General features: G+C 38.9%; 1 protein-coding gene across 1 annotated transcript; it reads right to left on the bottom strand.

Moving 5' to 3' along the window:
• Positions 1 to 10,043: 10,043 nt before the first annotated feature.
• Positions 10,044 to 10,427, bottom strand: LOC139697992 (female-specific protein transformer-like). Its single transcript, XM_071597193.1, has one exon. The coding sequence runs from the start codon at positions 10,425 to 10,427 to the stop codon at positions 10,044 to 10,046; it is 384 nt and encodes a 127-aa protein (XP_071453294.1).
• Positions 10,428 to 26,051: the final 15,624 nt, after the last annotated feature.

Below are 26,051 nucleotides of genomic sequence, written 5' to 3'. Positions count from 1 at the left end.
TGGACCATGGGAAAGTAGGTTCAAACGTACATCCCAGAGCTGCTAACTAATCTAAGTGCTAAGTGAAATATCTTTTGTTTTCATATGCACTATCTTTGGCTTATTTTATTATTTACATGCTCCTTCTTTAATATAGAGAGGTGTCGGGAGGACACATACTAAAGTAGTCTACCATTCACGTATTATAACCGTATTTTAATACGAAAATAGTTTGAATTCGTCCATTCATAACGGAATGATTAGTTGGTATATATCTCTGCATTTTAATTCTTCTTAAAGCTCTTCAATGCATGGAATTTTAAATTACGATGGAGAAAAAAAAATTTAGTAATGCAAAAGGGTACTAATCTTCATCGGCAGTGGTTCAATGTTTGTAATCACTGCACAACCTGATAGCTTCATTAGAAATGGATTTACGAAGAGTTATCCATTTGCATCAGATATTGTATATTTTGTTTGCCTATGCTATCATATCAAATGGAATTGAGTCACGAATATCTGCATATTGAATACCTTGTTTACATTATAACTATTTGTAAAACCTTTGCATTAATTACGGATTGAAGCTCTTGCATAAATTGAAAGGAGGTCTCTTTAGCAGTGACGTTTGAAATGTATTATTACCCCCATCGTACTACGTTAGGAGAGATCATGTTAGAAACGTTAGGATGTAAAATTAGGATGTTCGCGGATGACACGGTGATCTATCGGGAGATATCTGGGGATGAGGATCGTTTTATTCTAGCGCAGGATTTAGATTGCATTACTAAATGGTGTTCTAACTGGGGATTGACTCTAAATTATAATAAATGTTCAGTGGTAAATTTCTTTAAAAGATCAACGGGATTTGCTTACAAATTAGCTGGAGGTGACCTGGCAGTAGTTGATACGGTAAAATACCTAGGTGTCACATTCTCAAAAGACTTAACTTGGGGGACTCACATACGTAAAGTCTGCGGTCAAGCATATAAAAGATTGGGATTCATTAGACGCATTGTCGGCAAAAGTGACTCGAAGGTCAAGGAACGTTGTTACCACGCTCTTGTAAGGCCTCATTTAGAATACGCATGCAGCGTGTGGGATCCGAGTGAAAAAGGCCTCATTCGGGAAGTTGAGAAGGTTCAACGCCGGGCAGCCCGTTTTGTAAAAAATTCCTACGATAAAACGCAAAGCGTCACCGAAATGCTCATGGATTTGGGGTGGGAATCATTGGCTGAGAGACGATTCAATGCAAGATTGAAATTATTAAATAAATTTAGATCCGCATGTTTCAGCACCGAGGTCTCGCAAATTATTCGTACTCCTACATACATTGGTCGCTTGGATCATGCATATAAAATTCGGGAAATAGATGCCAGAACTAGCCGACTCAAGGACTCCTTCTTCCCACGGACAATACGGGATAGCAACTGCAGGGTTATAGATAGCAAAAATTCCACTTGCCACCCTCAGCGTCTAAAAAATAATTAGTTGTATTTAAATGCATGCTCTTCCACTAACCTTATGTGTTTTGTTATATTAACACATTCTTCCCGAATGACCTCATTCATGTTCTGTTCATCTGTTTTTAAGTTTCCCTTTCAATCCCTCGTCCCTCTCCGCGGGGGGAAATTCCTGCTACCTGCTACGTTGGGTCGCATTCCCTGCCTTTTAAAGACTCTTTGGGGGCAGAGTGTTTCGTGGTGCATTTTCATGTGGTGTTTCAATTTCTTGCTTGTTGTGTCCTGGCTTTCGTGTTGTAGGATGGCTTTCGTGCCGCATCATGGGGTGCAGTTTTTAGTTGTTTTGCGGTATATGTGTTTGCATGAGTATTGGATGAAGGGATTTTTGCATGAGTGTGTGCGCTGCTGTGGGTGTAATTTTCCGTGTTGTTTTTTTGCATGTGGTATTTTTCTTTTTTACGGTTGGTGACCTAACACCCCCCGCCACACGCCCTTGCGGCGGCTTGCGGGGTATTATGTAGATGTAGATGTAGATGAACGTTAAAGAGATTAATTGTAGCACAGATAGATTTAAAATTTCATTTATTCCACGAACGAAAAGGGATCATGATAATATTGCTCGACCGCGGTACGGTCATTTTCTAATAAAATTATTCCGGTGTGTATTCACCCTCTGCCACACACCCTAGCGGTGGCTTGAAGAAAAAATTAAATAAATTAAATTAATGATAGCTGGTACATTGCCTACCATAATACTGCCATACTGCATATATAATATTATTCTATCAATGTTATAGTTCAACCGAAACCTTTCCATTTAGCACTCCATATTTATGGTATCCATGGAGAACATATTTACAAATATTAAATGATGGAAACCTCATGTAATTTACCTATTAGTAATTATTTCATTTGGTCGAATGTTTTACTGTCATAAGTGTTTTGTCACGGAACCTTGATGCTTAAGGAAAGGACTTCCATGCAATACGGTCATACCATTCATTCTAAATGTATCGCATGTTTGTTTAAAATGTAAATGCCTTTCATGACGGAGGTTTAAGAAGACATGAACTCTAACTAAATTGAGCTGATTGCTCTTTGCGACTTAATTTATAGAAAGATTTTAGATTAGCTCATTATTTGGATGAATAATTCGTTAAGTAGGCATCCCTCAATAGAAAGACATAGAACTGCAGACTTTCAAGGGCAATAGTTTTAACCTTGAAAAATAGTATAATATATTTTTTACAAATTCTCAAACAATTCAGCTACTTTGGTAGTGAATCCCGCAGTTAGACATGCCATTGACTCAGCCACGTCTAAATAATAAATTAGCAGATTAATTATTTTATTACACAATACCCTGCAATCGACTAACCCCATTAGGTGTGTGGTATGGAGTGATTACACGCAAGACTACTTTTTACCCAGAATACCTTTACCTCCTAGCGTGGTTTGACAACGTTATTCCGATCCCTTATCGTTTATGGGAAAATTGACATTTTAAATATCTATGTGATGAAGAATTTGTTGAATGGATTGTATGTTATAAATGGTCATGGCATTGTAAATATACGTAAACATTAAAATGAAATGAATTATTCTAAAACAATGAAAATACTTTAAATGAATAATTACTATTAATTAATCATTTTTGTGACCCTGAAATCTTACGGAAGCATTTTTGCTCTAATCTCCAATACCGCCCTACCGAATGTGTCGGAATTTCTCAAAGAAATTGTATCTAAACGGTGCATGAAACTTCGAGTGGTTTTCCTTCCGTGAATGTAACCGCAGTAGTAGTTTTTAGGGATAGCGACCGACTGCTAAGATTTTATGTGCCATTAGGGATGGATTAGTAGATTTTTCTTTATGCCGACCACTCGTTTTAATGTTCCGAATAACATATCTCTTTACGATGATGTAATATAGTGTTTAGTCTCTCCCCTGAACCACGATAAATTATGCTTCAAAATTTTGATGCTATATACTCGTTTATTCTTAAATCAATAAGACAATAAAGGCCCATCATTCTCTGTCAGTCCAACATTGAAATTATTTTATTGAAAATAATTCATATGGACCAAATCCGAAGCTCTATTTCGGCTGTACCATTAAAACGAAAAATTTATAGCAAGAATTACATGAAATTGCACGCGTCCGCCTTCTCTCGAATACTTCAAATTGCATTAAAGTTTTGGCTTATGTTTTTCGGATTTGTTTCCACAAATGAGGTATTGAAAGCCCATGTATGACTAATTGAATAGAAGACAACACGGAACCTAGATGGTACAACGTGGATGATAGAAAGGCATTGCGACGTCAAAGGCTGTGTTATGCCAAAATAAAAAATATTAGGGATGATATCTCTAGCGACAAAAAGAATAACATCACTTATGATTGCAAGATATCTAGGGCCAATGCCAAGAATGAATTTCGGAAAGCGCTAAGCGAATTCAAATGGAAAAGGTTAGCGGAAAATTTGCAGGAGAATCCGAAAGCACTTTGATCATGCGTCAAAGAAATTTAGGGAAATAATTCAACTGATAATTCACTCAAAAATGGTAAAGATGATAGAGTAACCAGAAGTTTGAAAAAGGCTTACTTAATAAATTCCTTCTTTCAAAGCGTATTCAATAATATCTCACAGAATACCTACGATAGCTTACCAAGTCTCAGCGGTCAACCTATGCACAAAATTGAAATCTCATGTAATAGAATAGAACATTTGCTGAAAAATATGAAGCATAATGGATCTTCCTTACCCGATGAAATGCCCGCTCGTATATGTAAGGATCTAGCTTCGGAAATTGCGCCGAATCTAGCAATTATATTTAAGAAGTCTCTGGTAGATTACAGAGTTCCCAGAGATTGGTAAACCGCTAACGTAACACCAATATTTAAAAACGAGGGCATGGGGACATGGAGGAACCGAGTAATTACAGACATATTTCCCTCACATTCATTTCGTGCAAGGTTATAGAACATATAGTGGCTTGTTCGATCGCCTCGATTCACCTCGAAAATTAGAAATTATTAATGAAAAATCAGCTTGGTTTCCAAAAAATTAGATCCTGCGAGACACAACTTGCGCTTTATGTTCATGATGTTCTTGGTTCGGAGGAGATTAATGCTCGAGTGAACGCGGTTTTTCTAGATTTTGAATAGACATTGGACGAAGTACTTCATAGTAAACTCCTTACAAAGTTAGAAACATACGGAATGGATGAAAGTCTTCTGGGTTATGGTAAGGACTTTTGGAATGGTCTAGTACAAAGAGTGGTCATAGATGGTGTTCGCTCTAATGCAGGAGAAATCGCATTAAGTGTACCCCAAGGAAGTGTAATTTGACTTCTATGATTCCTTATTTATGTCAATGACATCAACTCCGTAGTTAAATGTAAGGTACTTTTATTTGCTGATGATGCAGTGGTTTACAGAGATATCTGTAATCCTGAGGCTAAAGTAGCTTTAGCAAATGATTTAATGACCTGGTATGACACATGGTACTTTATATTAAACTTAAAAAAATGTGTAGTGAGGAATTTTTGGAAAAAGAGCAATTCCATCCCGAACGCCTGCAGCTAACTCTTTAAACTTTCTAGCAGTTATTTCTGGTACTTTGTTGACTTTGATACTACCGAGCTAATGTTCTATTATTTTCTTGGTCAGTGTTATATCGCTCATGTCTTCTGAGGCTTGTGGTATGATGGTGTGTTTGTATCTTTATTGTAGACGCTCTGGAAAAACTTGCCAGTGCGAAATACTTGCCTTTTTCACGCTGTCCGTAATAAGTTCGCCATTTTTCGTCATCAAAGAATGTGCAGTTGAATGTTTACCTCATATTTCTCCAGCGTAAGATCAGAATAACTTAAGATTTCCGTAAAGATATTCGCATAGCATTTTACTTTAGAAGGAGGGTAGGTCTTTGCGCATAGTACTTTTAGTTTTAACAAAACATTTTTTTTTACTGTTTGAATGTATTTATATAAACGTCGTCACTATTTGTAAAATTTTAAAATTTGATTGCAGTCTTCTCTGCTTTCTTAATGTCGATCTGACTTGTTGCATCATCTAGATTTATTTAAGTCGCATTTTAGTTTGGATGAAATTTACGTCTTAAATCCTTCGCACATTATATTTAGGAAATATTTACAAATATTCTTTTTATCGTTTGTCAGCGTTTGCCTCACACATGGCGGTAATTTACTTTTTAACTTTTCTCGGAGTCTGTTACGACCTGCGAAGTTGATAAGTCCATTTAACGCTTTTCTTTGTTTTCTTTCATGAATTTGGTTTTCAATTCTACAAAAATAGCTTTATGGTCATTGCTGCCGTTCATTATTCCAATATTGATAATGATCTCGGGCTTAGAAGTCGCAAAAAATATCAAGTAGGATGTGACCCCTTGTTGGTGATTTAACAATTTGTCCTATAGAATGTTTGGCAAATGCATGGAGGAGTTCTTCACATGAATATCTTTTTTAGTAGATATTCCTACACAGTTCAAGTCCCAATGAATTGACGGTAGTTTAATATCATCAGCGTTTATAATTATTCTGTAGCTATTTTTATTGCTGAGAGTGAATATTCGTTCGTCGAGCTTATGTAGGACACCGGTATTGGAATCTGGGTGTGTTCAAAATGAATATACGGGGAATATGTGGACGAACTAACAAAAAATAAAGATATATTAGAACAGTTTTGGGGAAATGTGACGCAAATGTTAAATATCAATGTTTTTATTGCTGGTTAGGCTGCAATTAGAATATTCTGTATGTATATGGAATCCTCGTTGAGTTGCCGATTTGGATCGCGTGCGCCATAGTGGAGATAGGTTTGTAAGACGTTGTTATGAAGACTTGAGTATGTCGTGGCTTGAAAGGTACAATGTGTGAAAATTAGTAGAAGATCTAGGCATGGGAATGACTCAAGGAGAGATGGTTGAATCACAGATTGTCTATTGTTTAAATTGGAAGGATTTGTCTTCAGCGATGCTGTTGAAAATGTGTCATTACCCCCATCGTTATACGGTTAGTGAGATCATATAAATAATATTCGAGAGATAAAGTTAAAACCAGATAGTAGTAGATTTAAGATTCCAATTTTCCCACGATCGATATGGGATCAGAGTGATGTTGTGCAACTGCGCTAGGGGGGAAACGTGGGTGGTGTGAAAGGTAGTCTGGTGAGTACCCAGACACCCCTTGCCACACTCCCTGGCGGTGGCTTGAAAGGTACATTGTGTGCATATGTAAAGACTTCGAAACTTGGGTAACTTTTACAATTGCGTCTGAGTGTTGCACCCTTAGCTCCTTTTCTTGTAATTGTTCACGAACTAGTTACGGCGGCCAACCATAGCCACAATACGGCAAATATTCAATATTTATTCGTTTACAAGGACTTTAGGTTTGTTCCACTGAGAAGGATTGACTTTCCTACCTCATTATAGGTATTTTTATAAAGGGGTATTTTTTAAATGCCAATAAATTGTTAAATTTAATAATATTAATTAAATGGGCCATTGTTCTCTGAAATGGGAAACATCTGGCCACCCTAGTCCGGACCGTATTTATCATTGCCTTCCAAGCGCTAAGCAATAGACTTACTTTTTTTATAATAATTTTATGCTATTTTTTAATGGTTTTTAAGTTTGTCATATGTATATGAGTTTCGAATATGAAGCGTCTTTCTTACGCCGATTATTATTAGTGGTTATCAGCTGGTCAAGGTAGGTTTTGGATGGGTACAGGCTACACAGTGGTAGAACAATACTTTCATTGTCTTTATCACAAAATACAACCTGACATTAAACAACACATAAAACCCCGCTTCAAGTAAGTATATTTCCTTCCTAACTCCAGTCCGTCCAACATGCCCTTTCTATTCCTATCATTTTCTCGTTTACCGTTTGATTCTCCCGACTATCACTGTCTGCAATATTCCATTGCCAATCAAAATGTTTCGCAACATTTTTCCTTCTTCCATTTTTATTCTCCAAATACTCCCCTTTTCTCCTCGATCATTCCTAGTATTCTCTCCTTTGTTATCATTTCTGTCCATTTCAACTTTTCTCCCTGCTTCTTCATACGCACATTTCAAAGGCCTCCATTATAAGCCTATCATCTCCTTTAAATGGCTATATTTTCCCGCCGTACGAAACCACACTCCATATAAAATCTTTACGAAAGTTTTCTCAATATCCTTATTAAACGTCTCTGCCCACAAGATCCTTCTTGTGAAATGAGGGAATCGAAACTGAAACATGGACATCCGTAAACGTCTTATTTCATGAATTGTCCGCTGACTCTCATTTATACATCGAGTGCGTCCCACACCTCTTTAAACTTTACCCCTACCTTCATGTTGAAAGGCACAGGTGATAATAAACATTCCATACTCTCCCTTTCTACCTAACTCTACCCAGTCGGACTCTCCATCCTCCACTTGCTCTACAGGAGTTTGAGAAATCTACAGGTTGAGACAAGTCTCCTAATCCTCCAATCCATTCCTATTTTCTGGGAGAAATTTATTAATTCCATTCAATAAGTTACATCAAACGCCTTTGCCAAATCTACGAAAAAGACATCCTAATTGTATTTTTCTGAAATTCTTTCTATTAGCGGCTTTATTACTATTACGGCATCACGCGTGCCTCTCCCCTTACTGAACTCAAACTAATTTCCCCTTATAATATTCATTTTCCCAGCTCTAAATCCTTTTATTGATGATCCTGAGAACCATTTTAGCTAAGCGAACAAGCTTATTGTTATCTAGTTCTCAGCTGTGGCTGCCTTTCCCTCATTTGGGATAGGGCCTATCTCTGATCTGACGAAATCAATCGGCCAAATTCCTCCCTCATAAATGATACGATTTAGTACGTATAAAATCTCTTCCATGTTTTTGTTAAGCTTAACGTAGTTCTGCGGGAGTGTTGTATATCCCCACGACCAAATTGGTTTCAACTTCCCTAATTCTTTTTCTATCTTGCCATCGAGTAAACCTGGGCCTAAGCTATCCACTTCTTCGTCATGCGCGAATTTTCTATCAATTTTCTTCCTTGTCTACTGTCTTTAGCATACAGTTACTTTATATATTCCTTTCACCTGTCTTGAATCTTTCTCGCTTCAATTAATAATTTTTCTCTCTTATCTTTTATTATTTGCACAGATTTTTCCTTCTTGATTCCTGGCATTGCTTCCACCTTACCGTGTAGCGCACTAATTTTTTCCATCCTTAGTAAATTTTTTATATCCTCGCGCTGCATCTTACATCACGCTTCTATCGCTCTGGTTGTTTCCCGATTTAGTTAATTGTTTATCTCTTAATATTTTATTCCCCCTTGACTCTTTATTTATATTCTTCCATTTCCTTATTTCGTGTATCTTTATAATCATCTCGTCCATAATTCATGGTTCCCTTCTCCTTTTGCCATTGTTTCGTTTGCAGCTCCCGATATCTCTCTTTTGAATGGTTCACATGTTTTCATATGGCCCTAACTCCCTTTCCTTACTCATCATTTTCTACAAGTCTGCTGTTAGTCCTTTGTGGTCCTTCAGGTTAACGCTTCTATAGTCAATGTTCATATCCGTCTTTCGTGATTAATATTTTCGAATTGGACGCTACACTTCAAAATTACTGAGTTATGATCTGAGTCTGCCTACATTCATTATTAGATTTTTGTCTTTCGTCAACTAATTCAATCAAAAGCTTAAAAGTATTTCCCTAATAGTTTATAAAGTATATCTACGGATTGTAAATATATTTTGGTGTTTTTACCGACGTTAATGTGCGAACGCCTTCTTCGATGACTTAGCAAATAAAGTGGTTGAACATCTTCTAAACAATTGGATGAAAGAAGACCGTTTCCTGGGAAAAACACCAACGACCGCGAGCGGCCACAGTATGACCAGCCTCTTTTAAAAAGGAGGAATCAAAGTTGATAGGACCCTCTGAAATACGACGAATCGAGTGACCTACGACGAAGTTGTTGAAAGACCATCGCGTCGCGGGCAACACCAAGCCGAGCGCCCGATGAGGAAATGCTCTCGGCAAGAACACGACGAGGAAGTTTAGGAACGACAAATTTAACATTTCATTTTTCCCAAAAACAATAAAGAGTCAGAAAAACGAAAGAAAACCTCTCGGGTGAAAGGAGTGAATTCGTTAATTGTGAGCAGTCTGGTAGATGGTCATTATTTCGTCTAACATTTTTTTATTGTTCATCTTGCTGTTTAGAGCCTGCCTAATCTTATCCGTAAAGACGTATACCCCCTTAAGGTACCGTAGGACCTGGGCCTGCAGTTATGATGTGGATTAAATGAATTATTTCAATGAATATATTTTGACTAAAACTTGAGAAAAAGTTAAAATTTAATATTGAAGGTTGGATTCGAGTTCGACCTCCTGTCTAACACATCCTGTTGGTAGGTATTTGGTTTCAAAAATGAGACGTGTTGACGGATTATAATTATTTTATTTACTGACAAGGTCCATGTAGGTTAAATACAATATAAATTCTACTAAAAATTTTTTATCCCGTTGTCGTTGCAGTTGGTGTCGGTCATCTCTATGGTGAAGGGAGCAGTGAAGATATTACGATTAGTTGCTCCTGGAACTCCGGCGCCTCCTGCGGCTACGGCTTCTCCTTCTCTGTCCTCGGCCCTTCATGGAACGTCCCGTGCGCCTCCTGCTGCGGGACCTCCTCCTCCTCCCCCTGCTTCGGCTCCTCCTCCGCCGACGCCCGTCAAGTGCATGAGGTCCAGCGCGAACAGTTCGGTATTTACCTTCTTTAGCAACCACTGCTCCCTTGTCGATGGCTTTTTTTAGTGCTAGGACCACGTCCTTTTCAGTTATTTCTCCTCCTTTACTCAAGGTCTGCTGCAAATATTTCGTAATTTTTTTTGCCGAGGCACCTTCTCCTTCATGCAAGGCGTTGATGGCTCTTATGGCCGTACTTGGCCTTATAATCCTTGGTGCGGCCATTATTGGAAATGAAACCAGGGCCGTTTGGACACGCACCCCTGCTGGAACGACAACGGTGATAACTGGAGGAAGCCGAAAGAACGATTGACCGAGAATCAATAGTTACAACGGTTATGTATCTATTGAAGGTTCATTGTTGTCCCATAAGTAAACAAAATTTAAATACCCATAAATTTACTAGTGAGGAATTTATGGAGGAAAAAAAATTTAATCCAATGCATATATCTTTAAATCCAACACGTTCCCCGTTTTTAATTTTTTCCTAGGCATGATAGTAATTAAGCCATACATAAAATATATCGGTTGTTCGCACGTGACCGTTTATTTCTGACGTAAACACGTCCCTCTCCGCTCCTAGCAACAAACCAATGCAAATTAAATAAATACTTTTTGTAAATATATTAATTAATATTTTTCGTCTTTATAAAACAATAACGGGGTATTATATTAATTGTGTTATTTCGAAATACGAGAATTGAAACGTTCGAAAAAAAGTGGACCATGGGAATGTAGGTTCAAACGTACATCCCATAGCTGTTAACTAATCTAAGTGCTAAGTGAAATACCTTTTGTATTCATATGCACTATCTTTGGCTTATTTTGTTATTCACATGTTCTTTCTTTGCTACAAACTAGGTTTCCAAAGTTATCGAGAGGTTTGGGGCGGACACATACTAAAGTAGTCTACGATTCTCGTAATATAATCGTATTTTAATACGAAAATAGTTTTAATTCGTCCATTCATAACGGATTGATTAGTTTGTATATATCTGTGCATTATAATTCTTCTTAAGCCTCTTCAATGCATGGAGTTTTAAATTAAGATGGAGAACAAAAAATTTAGTAATGCAAAAGGGTGCTAATCTTCATCGGCAGTGGTTCAATGTTTGTAATCACTGCACAACCTGATAGCTTCATTAGAAATGGATTTACGAAGAGTTATCCATTTGCGTCAAGTTTGGTACATTTTGCTTGTCTCTGCTGTAATATTTAATATAATTACAGTCACGAATATCTACATAACCTTAGGAGATAAGAGACAAAATACTCTTATTTATAATGACACTTAAAGATTACCAACCGCACCTTTATCATCACACAAGGGCTAGGTTCACACCTTAATTGTACTACGCACCGTCCCATCATTTCTAAATTAATATGAATTGAAGGATGGTAGTAACAAGGGTGTGTCTATGTATTTGCATTTCCATTGGTACTTGGCGTAAATATGCATGTCATTATTGCCCTATTATCATTCCCCACGCTTGGAATCCACGGCTATGGGACCTACTGTAGGAATACTTTTAACGGAAAGCTGGGCTTCAACAATAATCCAAGGATCAATTATTAAATTAATGAAAAAATTTATTCGTAGTTTTCTGGTGCCCATATTTCTTGTCCACAACATTATCAAAGATGTGAAAGGATATATTAAGTGCGTTTGGTATTTTTGTTACTTTAGCTATATTGAATCAACCCCTAATACGAATGTCTTTGACCACAACTTCTTCAGTGTCATAACTACTCGTACATACGTTATAGTTCAGAATGTTTTAGCTTAAATCACATAATTGATGTTGGTCGCGGACACTCTGGATTTTGCTTGCTGATTGAGCTGGGAGCAATGCCACCTCAACCTGCCATTTATAATCGCTTAAGTATACATAAACATCTCTCCGTTTCAGCTTTTCGACTTCCTTTTCTCGTTGATAGGATCGCATTTCTCTTGGAGATCGAGTGAGTGGCTCACATAAATAATTATCTTAACATCGGGACCTTAGGCATAATTTGCAATCTTTTGGTGGGAGATATTTTTTGAATAATCAGGACTCCTTTTGACAACTTTGAGCGATATGAATATGAATTGTAACGAATGAACAATAATTAAAGATTGACCCTATAATTGTTCAATATTTACCGTGGCAAATCAAATGCAATTGTTTGAGATTCTATCCGAATCCCTTTGTGGTTAGATTATTTGTGATTGAAGTAAATAACCGTATTCAGGTGAACTTAGATTTCTTCCATTTTCCTCATTTTTGAAACGCATAAAATATTTCAAAATAATTTTCTTAACAAACCATATTCTTAAGTAGGTATTGTTTAAAATACCGATGTATACTCTCTTGCTATCTAAACTAAGCTAAAATATATGCTATCGTTACGTGTAATCATTCAATGACATAAATTGAATCAAAGCATATAATATACTTCTTTTAAAGCAAGTGGATGTGTAATTGTTGTTAAAATGAATAATATAAATTAAATTTAACGAGTCTTCCACTAAAATATACACCTGACAGCTCATTCGTCACAAATAAACAAAACTGAACTGTTTAGTTACAAATTAAAAATCGATGTAAACTTGATTTTTGAATTCCGATTAGGCAATTATGTATGAGAAATATTTAGGTATGAAAATAATTTAATTCAGGAATTGAAACCTTCCTTAAATTTTTATAAATGAATCAATTCTGTTATACATATATTCGTCTGTACGATTCATGATTAATTGTTGGAATAGTTGGAATATTAGGAACTTCTATACACACTTAATTAAGGATACTTTTCTGAATTTATTTAAATGATTCTGATCATTGAATTTCAATCAATTTTACCCGAACAACATTTTTATGTCGAGGCAAACGACGTAGCATTTCTGTGGGTTAAAATACTCTGATAATATTACTAGACGAAAGTATTCTAGTTTTTTGGGATTGAATCGATTATTTAAATCTCTGGTGGTCGCTGGTGAAGGAAATGACAGTGGGATATTTCTAACATCAAGTTTAATACCGCGTGACGAAAATGAAACAGTTCATTCGTTGAGGCATCGGAGCAATTTCGAAAACATATCAAAGAACATTCACGAGTGTCGGAATGGTCAAGCAGGGATCCCCGCATAGACCCTTCTCCCTTTGCCCAAATTCTCAAGCATTTGATTGACGGTCGAAAGCGTCCTCCATTGCCTGAGAGTGGAATCGCTCTGTCCCTGCCCTACACACTTCCCTTCCACCCCTCCTCCTCGCGTCCTCGCTGAAATCCCTCTCCTGCGTCTCCTCCCACTCTCCTGCCCCCCCCCCCGACTCTCAACTCTCTTTCTCGCTCGCAATGATTGAAGTTATCGTTGGCTCGGGAGCCTCAAAATCCGACCGACGTACAAATATTGACAATTCATAAATTGAGCTCTGGTGGTGCTCGGACCTCTTCGGGTTCCCCCTCTTCCCTCCCATACCCTCTTTACATTCTCCCATCCCCCTATTCCTCCCTACCCTCCACACCCTGTCCCGTCCCCCTCCCTCCCTCCCACCACGATACTCGAACTCTCTTCGGCCAGCTAATCCCACCAACAACTTCCCTCCCCCAGTCCACTCGCGGCCCCCACCTCCCGGACACCTCATCCCATCACGCGCGGGGAGGTTTGGAAGGGTGGGGGGAGAAAAAACCGGGTGAATCCTTTCAAATAACACGCTCAGAGCAGACGCTCTCTAATACCAACCATCCCCTCCCGCCATCACCGCCACGTTCCCCGCCACTTCCTCCCTCAGCTCTCCTCCCTCACGATCCCTCCGCCCTTCCGGTCGCCATCGTTTACGTTGAGCCTCAAGGGTGATATTATGACTGCTGCCGCTGCCCTCCCCGTCCTCGGCCAAAGCTTCCGCAGCCGATGATAAAGAGGGCGGGAGAGAGAGGTCGGTGTACAGTGAGAGAGAGAGGGAGGGAGGTAGTACGTGGTCACGACCAAAACCGTCCCATTAACAGCTACCATCCCATCTCCCTTTAACTCCCTCCCCCGAGTACCAACCGACACACGCCCCTCCTCCTTCTCCCCCCTTTTCAGTCCGCCCATATTTGCGCGTCCTTCCGAGCTATCCTTCCCCCTCAACCCTCGCTCTTTCGCTCTCCCCCTCTTCCCCCGAATCACACTAAATCCGCTGCCGTTCATCTCACCGTCGCAGCGTCGAGAGGGAGGGAAGTTTGGGTATGAGATGAGGGAAGGGTGGTGGATGAACGGGGTAGGAGAGATGAGGTTTCGTTTCACGCGTCGGGGAAGAGGAATTGGAGGGGAGTCTTTACTTTCGAAAGGGTTTTGGTGGTGGGGCGGGACGGTGACGGAGGTGAGCCGGAAAAAGTGGCTCTTTTGCGGGCCATCTTCGCTGGCTGGGGTGACGTCGAATGGATTAAATGATTTCAAACCGGTCAGTGTGCTCATTTTTCGTGCCTAATCATGCGTGGGCGCAGGAGCTGTGGGGGAGCGAAATTTCTTCCCTCTCTCCACCTCTCCCTCATCGTTCTGTCTCGCTTGTTTGCGCGAAGTTTCATGCTTCGCCTTCAATTAGGCTCAAACGGTTTTGTCAGAGTTTTGCTGACTCCGATTAAATGTCCTCATAACACTGAACATTTTGAGAGGCTTTCGCTAGTGAAATTTTTGTGAGTATTCGATCATCATTGGTGAAAGATATCTACGTGTAGAGGACTATAAAATAGAGGATTGTTGATTATATGGCTGGAAGTTGTATTATAATGGGGGTTAAACCCATCTTCTCTTGAGCTCAAGGATTATAAATCAGCACCAAATTACAAATTTTGTTTGAATCCCGGATTGTATTAAAATTATTTCTAGGGTTTTTTTTCCCTTTAGGCTGTGTGAATATTGTAGATCGGTATTGGGCGATCTCTGAAAGCCAATGCAAATCGATAAGGACTAAAAATAATCTTTTGCACCATTGGGTACGGAAAAATAAATATTCTTTCATTTTAGCGTATTTTCTTCCAGGAAAAATTCCCTGAGGGGCACTAGTATTTTTGTAATCGCACTAAGTGACCATTTTCAGTATTGAGCACAGAATATCTACTCCGGAGATACCGTACATCTGTAGAATTACATCTACACGTACCTCAGTCATACCCGGCCAGTCGCCTCGGAAGTTTAAGGAGATCGCCCTGTATTAAGCGATTGCTGTATCGTAATTATGTTACGTTCGCAATAGTGATGGAAAAGGAAAAATCAGATGTTTAATGACAAATTTTGCGAAAATTAAGTCACGATTTTATTCATTTATGTTGTTAATTTATTTAGAAAATTAGTTATTTTGTAGAAAAATTACCAATATAAAGTGGCACATGTAACAAAACATGTAGCTCATTTTTTATGTTTGCGAGCTAAAGAAGAGAAGAAAGGGTATTTATGCCGTCAACGTTGGTGTTTTCTTTTCCTAAGTTATCCGGTTGGTCATATTTGCTTTTGCATATTGGTGCCGTAGTAATTTTCTCTTTGTCAGAGTAAACTCAATTAACTTTCTACATGCATCTCTCACTAGCTCTTTAGGCTTCTTAATGTACCCTCACCCTAGCCTCTCCGGTGACCCCATCACACTTACGGGATTTACTTAAATATGAAAAATATATAGAGGATCTTCTTCATACCATGTGAAATACCTCAAATAACACTTTTTCGAAGGATAACAATACTTTCCCCACACTCCAACTGTCATAACAAAGCAAATTGAGCTTTCGTTTACTCACCTGTATTACATTTTCCCACGACCCGTCTAAGTAAGCTAAGGTTATTGTAGGCTAGGTCCACATATTCTTCCAGGGTTACGTCCCTTATGAAAGGTTATAGGTAAAAGAGACATGCTTGTACTTCACTCTTTTCATCACTATACATTAGATACTGAGTAACGAAGCTATCAAGGGCGTTATACGGGGTCAGGCATTCTGCTGGCATATCAGTGTCATACATTGCCGAATAAGACTGAGGAGCAGTCAGGTAAAATACCTCACTAGATATAGCGTTTGGAAAGACTCCACTCACATACGAGAAACACGGAAGTTCCAGAGCCTTCCCTTCAATTTTAACAGCAATTTTGTGTGTTCCATTTTTTTCTTCAAAATTTGTGTTGTCAATCATGGGATTTAACTTAAACCTTAATCCGGTGCGAACAATTTTTCATTTCGAAACAGAGTGGCCGTCATTAAATGGCATTTTTATTTCTCTATTATAGTGTTCCATCAATTTATTTTCTAATGTTGCTACATATTTGAGAGCTGACCTCACTATTGAATATTGAAAAGGGTCAGAGCTCTATAATGCTTCTTGAACTAGAACCAGATTCTAAGTATGTTTTCCTCTTCTAGCTCATTTCTTCTATTACAAATGTTTTTTTACAGTGCGATGGGAAGCCATTAACCCAGTTAATAACTTTCCTCTAATTTTTTCCAAAAGCATTTTTGATTGGCTATATCGATGAAGATCTTAAAATATAAAATTGCTACAACTATTTGAATATGACTTTCCTCTATTTTTTTTAATGCGATGAATAGGTGTCTTTTTCAAATATATGTAGCCTATATTTTAACGTAACAAATTTAAATTAATACCGATTCAGATGGCTATTCGCCGATCGCCTGACGTTGGTACAGGTATCGATGGCACTCATGGGAAAGACAAGGTGGGTTAATGCGCTCCAAAGCGGGTGTCCGATTATTCCCATCGACAACCCTCGGCGAAGCGGCCCTCTGATGAATCAGTGCCACGAACTGAGGAGAGGAATGGGAAGGAGGAGTGCTGAATAGGGATGCGGGCAGATATGTTGAAAACTATGAGCAAGCTATCTGACCAAAATTTAGGACCAAGCCTAGCTGTATAAAATATTATTACTGCAAGCTATCTGACACAAATCGAATCATAGGAAAATTCCCCCGTATAAAATGCCAGCTTCCTACTCACTTGTGCACTTCATGAGGCGTTATTCGGTAGGCTGTCGGATTTCATGCAGTTTTCCGTCGATGGAGTATACAAATGACGAGTTGCAGTGCCTGAATTGGTATAAATTCTCCTTTTAATTGTTGTTTTTGGTCTGTGGATCGATTGATTATTAATAATTCTCCTCGATGTTGCTGACAGATTTAAATCTTTTGATGGAATCATTTTTAAAAATATTTATTGGTCACTTCAGTGGCAAATGGGTCAAATAGCTAACTCACTATGATGCTCACCCATGCCTTGTGAGTCTCATTGCGATTCTTGTATAGAATTCACGACAAGGGACGATGATTACTCAATATGTCGTAATTGCTATACCAAAGGCATCTTCTTACCCTTGCCAACGTCCACAAAAGTAGCTAAATTTAGTCATTAAGGATATCTATACGCATACAATTTGATAAACTGCTAACATATAACGAATAAGTTAAGTAATCTTGGGTAACTTTGTTCCAAAAGATTCAATTAAGAGTCAGCAGTTTTTGAACCGAACACTAAAAATTTTTTTATTCATAAATTATTTTCATCAACAAAGAACTTACCTTTGTTTCACTTAGGATCGAGCGTTCAAATGAATTTCGTGATCTATCACATTACTTCTTTCACACTAGTGGTAAAAACTTTTGCGATTTAGAAGTTTTTTGCGTAATTTTATCCAGAGTAACCACATCTTTTTAAAAAATAAACCTCTGAATATTTTCTTGGAGAGCCCAATCGATTGTTTTGAAATCGAACATTTTAGTTTACAAAAATTCATCATTTTATTTCACTCTCGATGAAATGGAACTGGGTGAGATAAATCTTTCCGTTTTACCCATGACCCTGATACATCTTTTCATAAATCCTCCCTGTGGGTTGTCTTAAATGGAGAATTATCCCATTATAAATGACACGTGGAGGCAACCAGAAACGGGAGGCAATTTTTCCTGCGAAGCGAGATAAATAATTGCTGCTTATCATCTTTTGTGAACTATCTCGTTCTCTCACTCTCTCTTTATCTCTCTCTCTGGCGGGGAGAAAATCGCGTGCCGGCAATGGAGGCGGCCCTTGAGGGCAGCACAGCCTAAATAAAAACTCTATCCCCTAGCCCAGTGGCCTATTAAGATTAGTCCGCATCCTCCCGCCTCCTCCTCCAACCGCCCCCGTTTGTTTACCCCCGCCATTCCCCACCTCCCTCGCCTTCTCCCAGCCCTAATGACACCCCATCCACACCCCCTCCACACCCCCTACCACCCTTTAGCTCCCTCCCAATCCTGGTCGACCCACACCGACTCTGGACATTTCCACGGACTCACGACCCCCACGGGGACGAGCCGGTGCCCACCCACCGCCTCCGACGCTTAGCAAAAACGTCAGACCATTCCCCCCTATCCTCCCCTCCCCACCACACCTACCGACTCTAGTAGTCCGTCCTATTTAGTCGTCCTGTCCCGATGCCCCGGGGCTCCAGTCCCTACTCCGCCCATCCCTCTCCCGTCTCCCATCCTTTTCCCCCGACCCCTCGATCAACAATCGCCCCCTTCCTCCCCGTTTCCACTCCTATCTCAATCCCTCCCTCCCCGTCCCAAATCCCATCCAAATCCACAAAGCTTCTCTCCCCTCCCGCCCCCTATTGCACTATTACCGCTACTCCCCGGCCGCCCCCGTCCACCTGCCAAATATCCCCAACCCTATACTTCCCCCCCCGTCTTACCTTCGCACCCCATCCCCTCCCCCATATCCCACCCACACAGGATCCCAAATGGGACCAGACTGGCTGGACGAATCGGACTCCCTGCGACGTCACGTGAGTAACCAAAATCCCTTCGATTTCGCCGTTCCCACGGGAGAGAGTGAGGGTGAGGGGGAGGTGGGAGGTGGGAGGACGAAGGATGGTAGAGGATGGGGGTGTGGAGTGTGGCGGTCTGAAGGACAGGGGGAGGTGAGTCCGATGTGCGCAGAGGGTAGGAGGAGGGGTTCAGATGAGCGGACTTCCTTCCCCATTCCATATCTCTAGTAGATGTGCATCCGTGTAATTCGAGATAGGAATGCTATTTAGCTCCGATGGCCCGCGGCATTTGCGCTCAATGGAGTCGATGGTGGTGGTGGTGGTGTTGGCCGGCAGTCTATATTGCGACCATCGCGGCGAGCAGGTTTCCTGAAGCCCCACGACCCCCACTCCTCCCTCCGTCCACTCCTAAACCCCTTCCCCCCTCCCGCTTTCCTGCTTCCACCAATTGGATCGTTTCCGAATTGACCGAGGGATCTATTTGCACCCGATGGCTCTCGGGAAGGACGGCGATCGACAGGGGCCAGTGTGATTTCTTCTTATCTCCTCCTCCGCCCTCTCCCTTCGCTCCGTCCTTTGTGTTTGGAATCGTTTCTAAACAAGCACCGCCGATGCTCCCAGGAAGGTTTCGGGATGTGTTTGCATTGGAACAAATAAGAGAGGTTTCAAGAAACTTAATTCCGGGAATGGGTCGTTTTTGTGGTCCTATGCCTGTGAGATCATCAGAAGGTATCGATTCTATTAGTTTTCATGAAAATAAAATACAATTGACGTTGAACTATCCCTTCATGTCTTCCTGGTGGTGATAGAATTGGAATTAGGACGAGTCCATAACCATGCGCCCTTTCAGTAAGGCCAGATGAATCGTTTCAGGGAGAGGAAATACTTTAGAAATGGGTACTAGAATGAGATTTTTTCGTTTTGACGAATTACACACGTTTTCTCTTCCATCACCTGGAATTTAAAAAAATGCAATTATACTTTGCGAAATACCATTTTGGGAAGCCATATAAATATACATAAATATCCAATATTTGTTCTATTATGTAATCCAATCTCCGTAATTCAATCCGTATTTGAGGTGGCTCTAGTTTTGTCCCTCTGAGATTTTAATTACTGGTGAAAGTGTAATAAGCATGAAAAGAAAATCCTGCAATATGTTTCCATCTTATCTTTCAAATATGCGATTACTGTTACCTCAAGCTTATGGTAATCCTTTTATCGCCGGAAATTAGCCAAACTGACCATAGATATTCATCCTTATTTCGAATATTTCAAGCTGTAGCGATAATTCTAACATCGACTCTCATACAAAGACGAATATATGTCATTCAACAAAAATACACAAATTTCGCACTGTACATATCTCGGACAAATTTCATACAGATGTAGAAAATAGCATATTTACAAAAGCTTGAATTCCGGACTCTTAATTCCATTGGAATCCGTTTTATTTAATTCAACTCCAAAATGAAGACAATGTTTCTTCAGTAAAATGTTACCCCCGTGTGATTACAAAATTAAGATTTCTCTTAAACATTACGGAATGCGATTATCTCAAAAGATTTCATTGTGAGCTACATTTATTTCTATCTGCCTGTGGACTTACTTTTAAATGCGTATGTGACGGAGGGATAATAAAATTGCTTCATACAAAGAATAATAATATGCGTCATATTATTTGAGTAGGTATTTCGCTTAATAATAAATGATTTTAGATCATAATCATCACAGTAATTTAATCAAACTATCGGTATCTATAACAAGTTTGTAAACAAGTTGTTCTAAATTATCATAAATTAAAATCTTGAGAGATTAATAAATATAAAATATTGCGACCGCACCAGTATTTTCCGGTGAATTTAAGATTGTTGATTCCGCCAAGAAATGAAATAGTTAAATTCCTCTAAGAAGTGAATAGGTTAGCAAAAGTAATAGACTTTTATTTTCCTGAAATAATCCACAAGTGAAGCAATTGAGTAAAAGGAAATACAGTCGTACCGTATTACGGGTCATGACCACGAATAATATCGTAACGCATTGATCCAATTACTCGGTCACTCAGACTATTATGAAGAAATTTTTCTAACTTTTCCTGTTGTGGATAAAGGAAACCCTATTGGTAGCAATTCCTCAAATGATTTCCCTTAACTGCGGAAAGAGCAGCTCTTTAAAGTTCTTCCGTTACATCCGACGTTACAGCCATTTTAGTAAGTGGGTTGAATCTATTTTAAATACGTCTGAAATCCCAGATCATGCAGTTCGATCAAGTTAATTAGATTTGACTTAATCTAATATATAACATTAATCATTTGTATATCTATCGTATAACTCTCAAACGTAGCCACCAGTAGATGTCGACATTTCTATTTTTGTTCTAAGACGAGTCTCTAGATGTCATTCCAGAAGATTTTTTTGCTGGTAATGATAAAATATGTGTGTTTTTACAGTAAAATTTCACATGAAATATTTCTTTAAATTACAATAAATATCTGTTTGGCTTGAAATAGGCTTAACAGAGTTTTAAAATTCAATCTTACAGATAGTAAAAATAAAAAATATTTCAAAATACGGGAAACCATCTAGTTACCTTACCCATTCTATTCTGCTTGCGGCGAACTAATCAAAGTTTCAATGCATGAACCATGAAAATAAGTGCGAATTTTTTTCATTTTATGCGTGTTGCTGAATTGACTAGTATGGCCAATTAATTATGTACTCTCATAAAAGATTAGGATATTGCTTTAAGTTTTGAAATTGAATTGCTTGGAATTTATTATTCACTCTATTTCAGACGTAATTCTTTTTCTTGTTTTGGCTGTTAGCTTTTCATATTTTTAAAAGTTTTTTCCCCTTCGCACAAGAGAATTAAATACAACTTCTTTGTGCATAGCTGCAATATCGGCGACAGCTAAAATTGGGAAAACTAACTATGGGGTAGACTCATAAAAAATAAAGTGATTAGTACTACATCGAATGCCATAGAGTGGAAGAAGTAACAGAGATCAAACGAGGAGTATCGCATTAAAGCGAGCGAAAGAGATGTACCAGGTCCTGAGATGTCCATGAGGAGATAGAAAGGGTGAGAACGTAGAAGCGGGAGAGGAGGGTTATCCGTGAGGCGCAGGAGTGAACGAATGGTGGGGCAAAGAGAAACACTTGGGATATCATGGCCTTTGACTATGGAATGAAAATGAATTGAGCTCTGGCTGTATTATTCCCATACCCTACATAGACATTTTGATTACCTGCACGTCACTGGGTGTTTTACTTTTAAATGTGATTACTGTCTTTGATTACACCTTCTAGGTAAAAAAATATACCCGTTGCTGATTTAAGGTACTTCTATTCTGTGATTATGGAAAAGTGGAATTAAAAAAATTAAGTGCTACTTCCACCGATGATAAAAGAAATTTTAGAGCTCAACGATGGTTTGAATAAAATTCATTTCGATCAAATTCGGAATTAGCTGTTAAAGGTAAAACAAGAATCAATTCACGGAGCCCAGAGCTACGTACTCACGTAAGAGAGAATTCGTTGGATGCAAAAGGTGAAAAAAAAACTTAATTTTTAGACCCTTTCATCACTATGTATTTGACAAAAAAATTTCCCCATGTAATGAGGCATCTATTCAAATAAGACATCATTGTTTGTCTTTGAATTTCCGAGTTCTCCATCCGCGTTGGCCATCTTTTGGTGAGGACAGTTTCGCTGGCCCTCCTGCTTGCGTCTTCAGGTCGATGGTATTTTTCTTGTCCGCCTTATATAGGGATGGTAGTCAAGTACCGCACTTTGATCGGATAGACCTTTTCCACGCACTTTTAAATGGTTAACCATCGTCCCTGTTGATATTTCGTGATCTTTTAAGGATTTCAATTGCCTCGCGGATTTTCCGGGGGAAATGGCGCTTGTCCTTCGCTATTACTTTCGCTCCTTTGAAATCAATGACGTGTCCCGGCTCACTCGAAGCATGCTCGGCGTTGGCTGATGAGTTAAATTGTTTCTTTTCCGTCGCCGTGCGATGTTCTTTAACCCTTGTTATGAGTGATCTGCAGGTTTCCCCTAAGTAAGATCGGCCGCAGGAGCATGGCACTGTGCCCTCTGGTAACTCCTTAGAGATGTTTTCTTTTGATCCATGTAAGAGGCTGTTTATTTTGGCCGCGATGTTGAACCTAGTCACCACGTCGTGTTTGTTGAGAATCCTGGCTATCCTTTCGGAGGTCCACACGTCATATGGAATGGTGACTCGCGCCCTTGGTTATGATGCTTCTTTCTCTCCGTCGTCATGGGTGGTCAGCTGACGTAATATATTTTCCACTATCGCGATCCTTTTTAGTATCTTGTCAGTCATGTATCCATTCCCTCGTAGTGCAGTCATCAAGTGTTTCAATTCTGTCTCCAAGGAGTCAGTGTCGGATGAAGTGTACACCCGGTGAATGAGAGTGGACATCAAAGCGGCCTCTTGAGATGGATAGTGATGCGAGTTGGCATTGAGGTACCGGTCCGTATGGATGGACTTCCTGTAGACGGCGTGCCCCGTTGCTTTTTCTCTTTACGATGACGTTAAGGAATGGTAATTGTCCTCCTTTTTCCATTTCCATCATGAACTGGATGCTGCGTACTTTGTTGTGCAATTGGGGGTTCCTGTAAAATTCATCTTCACCGTAAGGCCAGATGACGTTGTTGTCCTTCGGGACCGCGGAAACCTTCGCATGAATTTTAAGAAATCATTATTACGAAAACATTTATCACTTCTGATAACGACCATCATCAATATCTATTATAACATCCATCGTTGCATTTCAACAGGTAGTTCAGCTAGCATACGTTTTCATGTCCCTACAAGCATGCAAGGATTTTTATTTGTTTTATTCATAGTGACACCGTTGATTACATAATAAAACGTCACCTGGCATGCATAGGATCTCAAAAATACTAACTGCCTTCATTACTTACCTCATGTTTTGAGAAACATTTTAATTTGACGAACCGAGAATATATCTTGAACATATTAAATATTTGTTTCATGAATAATTAAAATATATCATGAGTTAAAAATTTTGGTCAGTCTGATTTTTCATTAGTCAATAATCAGTATGCCAGCCAACCGAGGCTTGCTTTTGCGAGTGAAAATGTTTGGGAACCTAGACCGACAAACGGAGCAGTGGAATGCTCCATTCACATTTTTATCACTCCTTTTTTTGTGTTTTATATTCACATTTGGCACTAATGAGTAGATAAGTGATAGAATACATTATCCCGAATACTACTTGTTTCACAAAATTGGTTCATAGATTTTTTCGAAAATTATGTTAAAATCAGATCACTTACGTTTATGTTCTTTTTGACTTACACTTTTAGTGAGGGGAACGCCAGAATTATCACAATTGAGGCCGGCTAAAATTCACTGATCGATCTGCAGCCATTCGGAAGTGGACCTCGTGGAGACAAGGGTACGTCTTAGGGAATGTTCTTTCATGTTTCCCGCATAAAATCTCAATTCAGCGTCATAAATATTCTTTTTAAGAGGAAAACGCCCGTCTATTCGACAAGAGAAATGGAGAGCAAAAGGGGAGCCAAGCTAGCGAAATGATGCGAATGAAATGGTTTCACTTCCTTGTAATTTAATTGATAGTATCTTTAAGTACGTATTACGCATGAGAGACCATATATTTCGGACATATACAAGGGGTCCAAGCCAAACGAGGAACTTTGATCTCTCTAAAAAGGAAATGGTGGGTTATCGGTCTCCATATCTTTGGCATTTCATCCTTCCCTTATTTAGTATAAAGGGTCTGTCGACATGGAAGATATTGGAATTCCTTAGCGGCCTCTATGTAAAATCGCTGATAATGATGACCAATGTTAAATATTTTTTAGGAAGCCAGTTTTCACTCACAATGTAGTTGGGATACATTTTACACCAAGACATAAATTTGGTTTTCTTTTTTTAAGGTTTACATTTTTCCTTTGTGCTTAAAGTTTTCCAGAATGTAATAAATTGTGTTGTCACTTCATTAATCAGGAGAATCGGTGGAATGCTGAATACCTTATCTCCAAATACATACAGCGAATACGGAAAAGAAGAGTGAGTGTTCTCTTAATTGATCATGTTGTTAAATACCTTAAATTATAAGAGCATTCCAAGGTATAGAGTTCATGATGTTATCTACATTTCGTCGGTGTGAATATGAAGACTTTTAGGCTCCTAAACAGTAAAGAATATGTATAAGAAACAATCATTTTGTGTTCATACAAGACCAGTATCATGACATCCTTGTGTCTACAATTAATTTCATTCGAGTTGTCATGATAAGCAGAAGTATTGAGATAATTTGGGTTCCAGTCATCACTTGAGTTTTTTCCATGTATTTTTAAAATTTTAATCAATGTTATTAATTGACGGCCGAAATAGCATCAATGTTTCGGGAAGGATTTTCAACAATGATAAAACGTTCTCTTTTAATACTTTTGTGCGTGTAGATGCAACTCTTCTTTCATTTATCTCTTAAACTAATCTCTTCATTTCCTGAGTCCCATAAACACGTGTATATTTTTTTAATAATGAGGCTGCCGTTAACCCTCGTAACCTCCTCTATGTTTCTTCATGGTGTGCTTATTCTAAACTATCTGTTCCACTCATAGCGAATGTGTGTGTGTGTGTGTGTATATATATATATATATATATATATATATATATATATATAATCACAGATGTAGCATTTTGAAACAAAGAAACACAAAGAAAGGACACTCACATATGTTTCGCCAGAGTTTCTGATGACGACGATCGTGCCGTCGAAACGTAAAAACTACATATGCGAGTACATATTTGTGCGTCCCCGAAGAGCGTTCAATTTAGAAGATATATATATAAATAAATATATATATATATATATATATATATATATATATATATATATATAATTAGGAAATCTACCGGTTAAGGTAGGTTTTTGGATGGACAAGGCTCCTAAATAAATGTTTTGTGACTCCTAGCAAAATATCTACATCAGGTCCCTCTTCATCTCTGAGTACTTTCTTCCTCCCTTCATCCCGTCCATCATCCCTATCCTGTTCCTTCCCT

This window comes from Hetaerina americana, unplaced genomic scaffold, assembly GCF_022747635.1.
Source record: "Hetaerina americana unplaced genomic scaffold, ioHetAmer1.1.p SCAF_1, whole genome shotgun sequence".
Classification (NCBI taxonomy): Eukaryota; Metazoa; Arthropoda; class Insecta; order Odonata; family Calopterygidae; genus Hetaerina; species Hetaerina americana.
This window is presented reverse-complemented; position numbering and strand designations above follow the sequence as displayed.

What these genes read in the sequence shown, in the direction of transcription:
- LOC139697992 (XM_071597193.1), bottom strand. Translation starts at nt 10,427, where the DNA reads ATGGCCGCACCAAGGATTATAAGGCCAAGTACGGCCATAAGAGCCATC.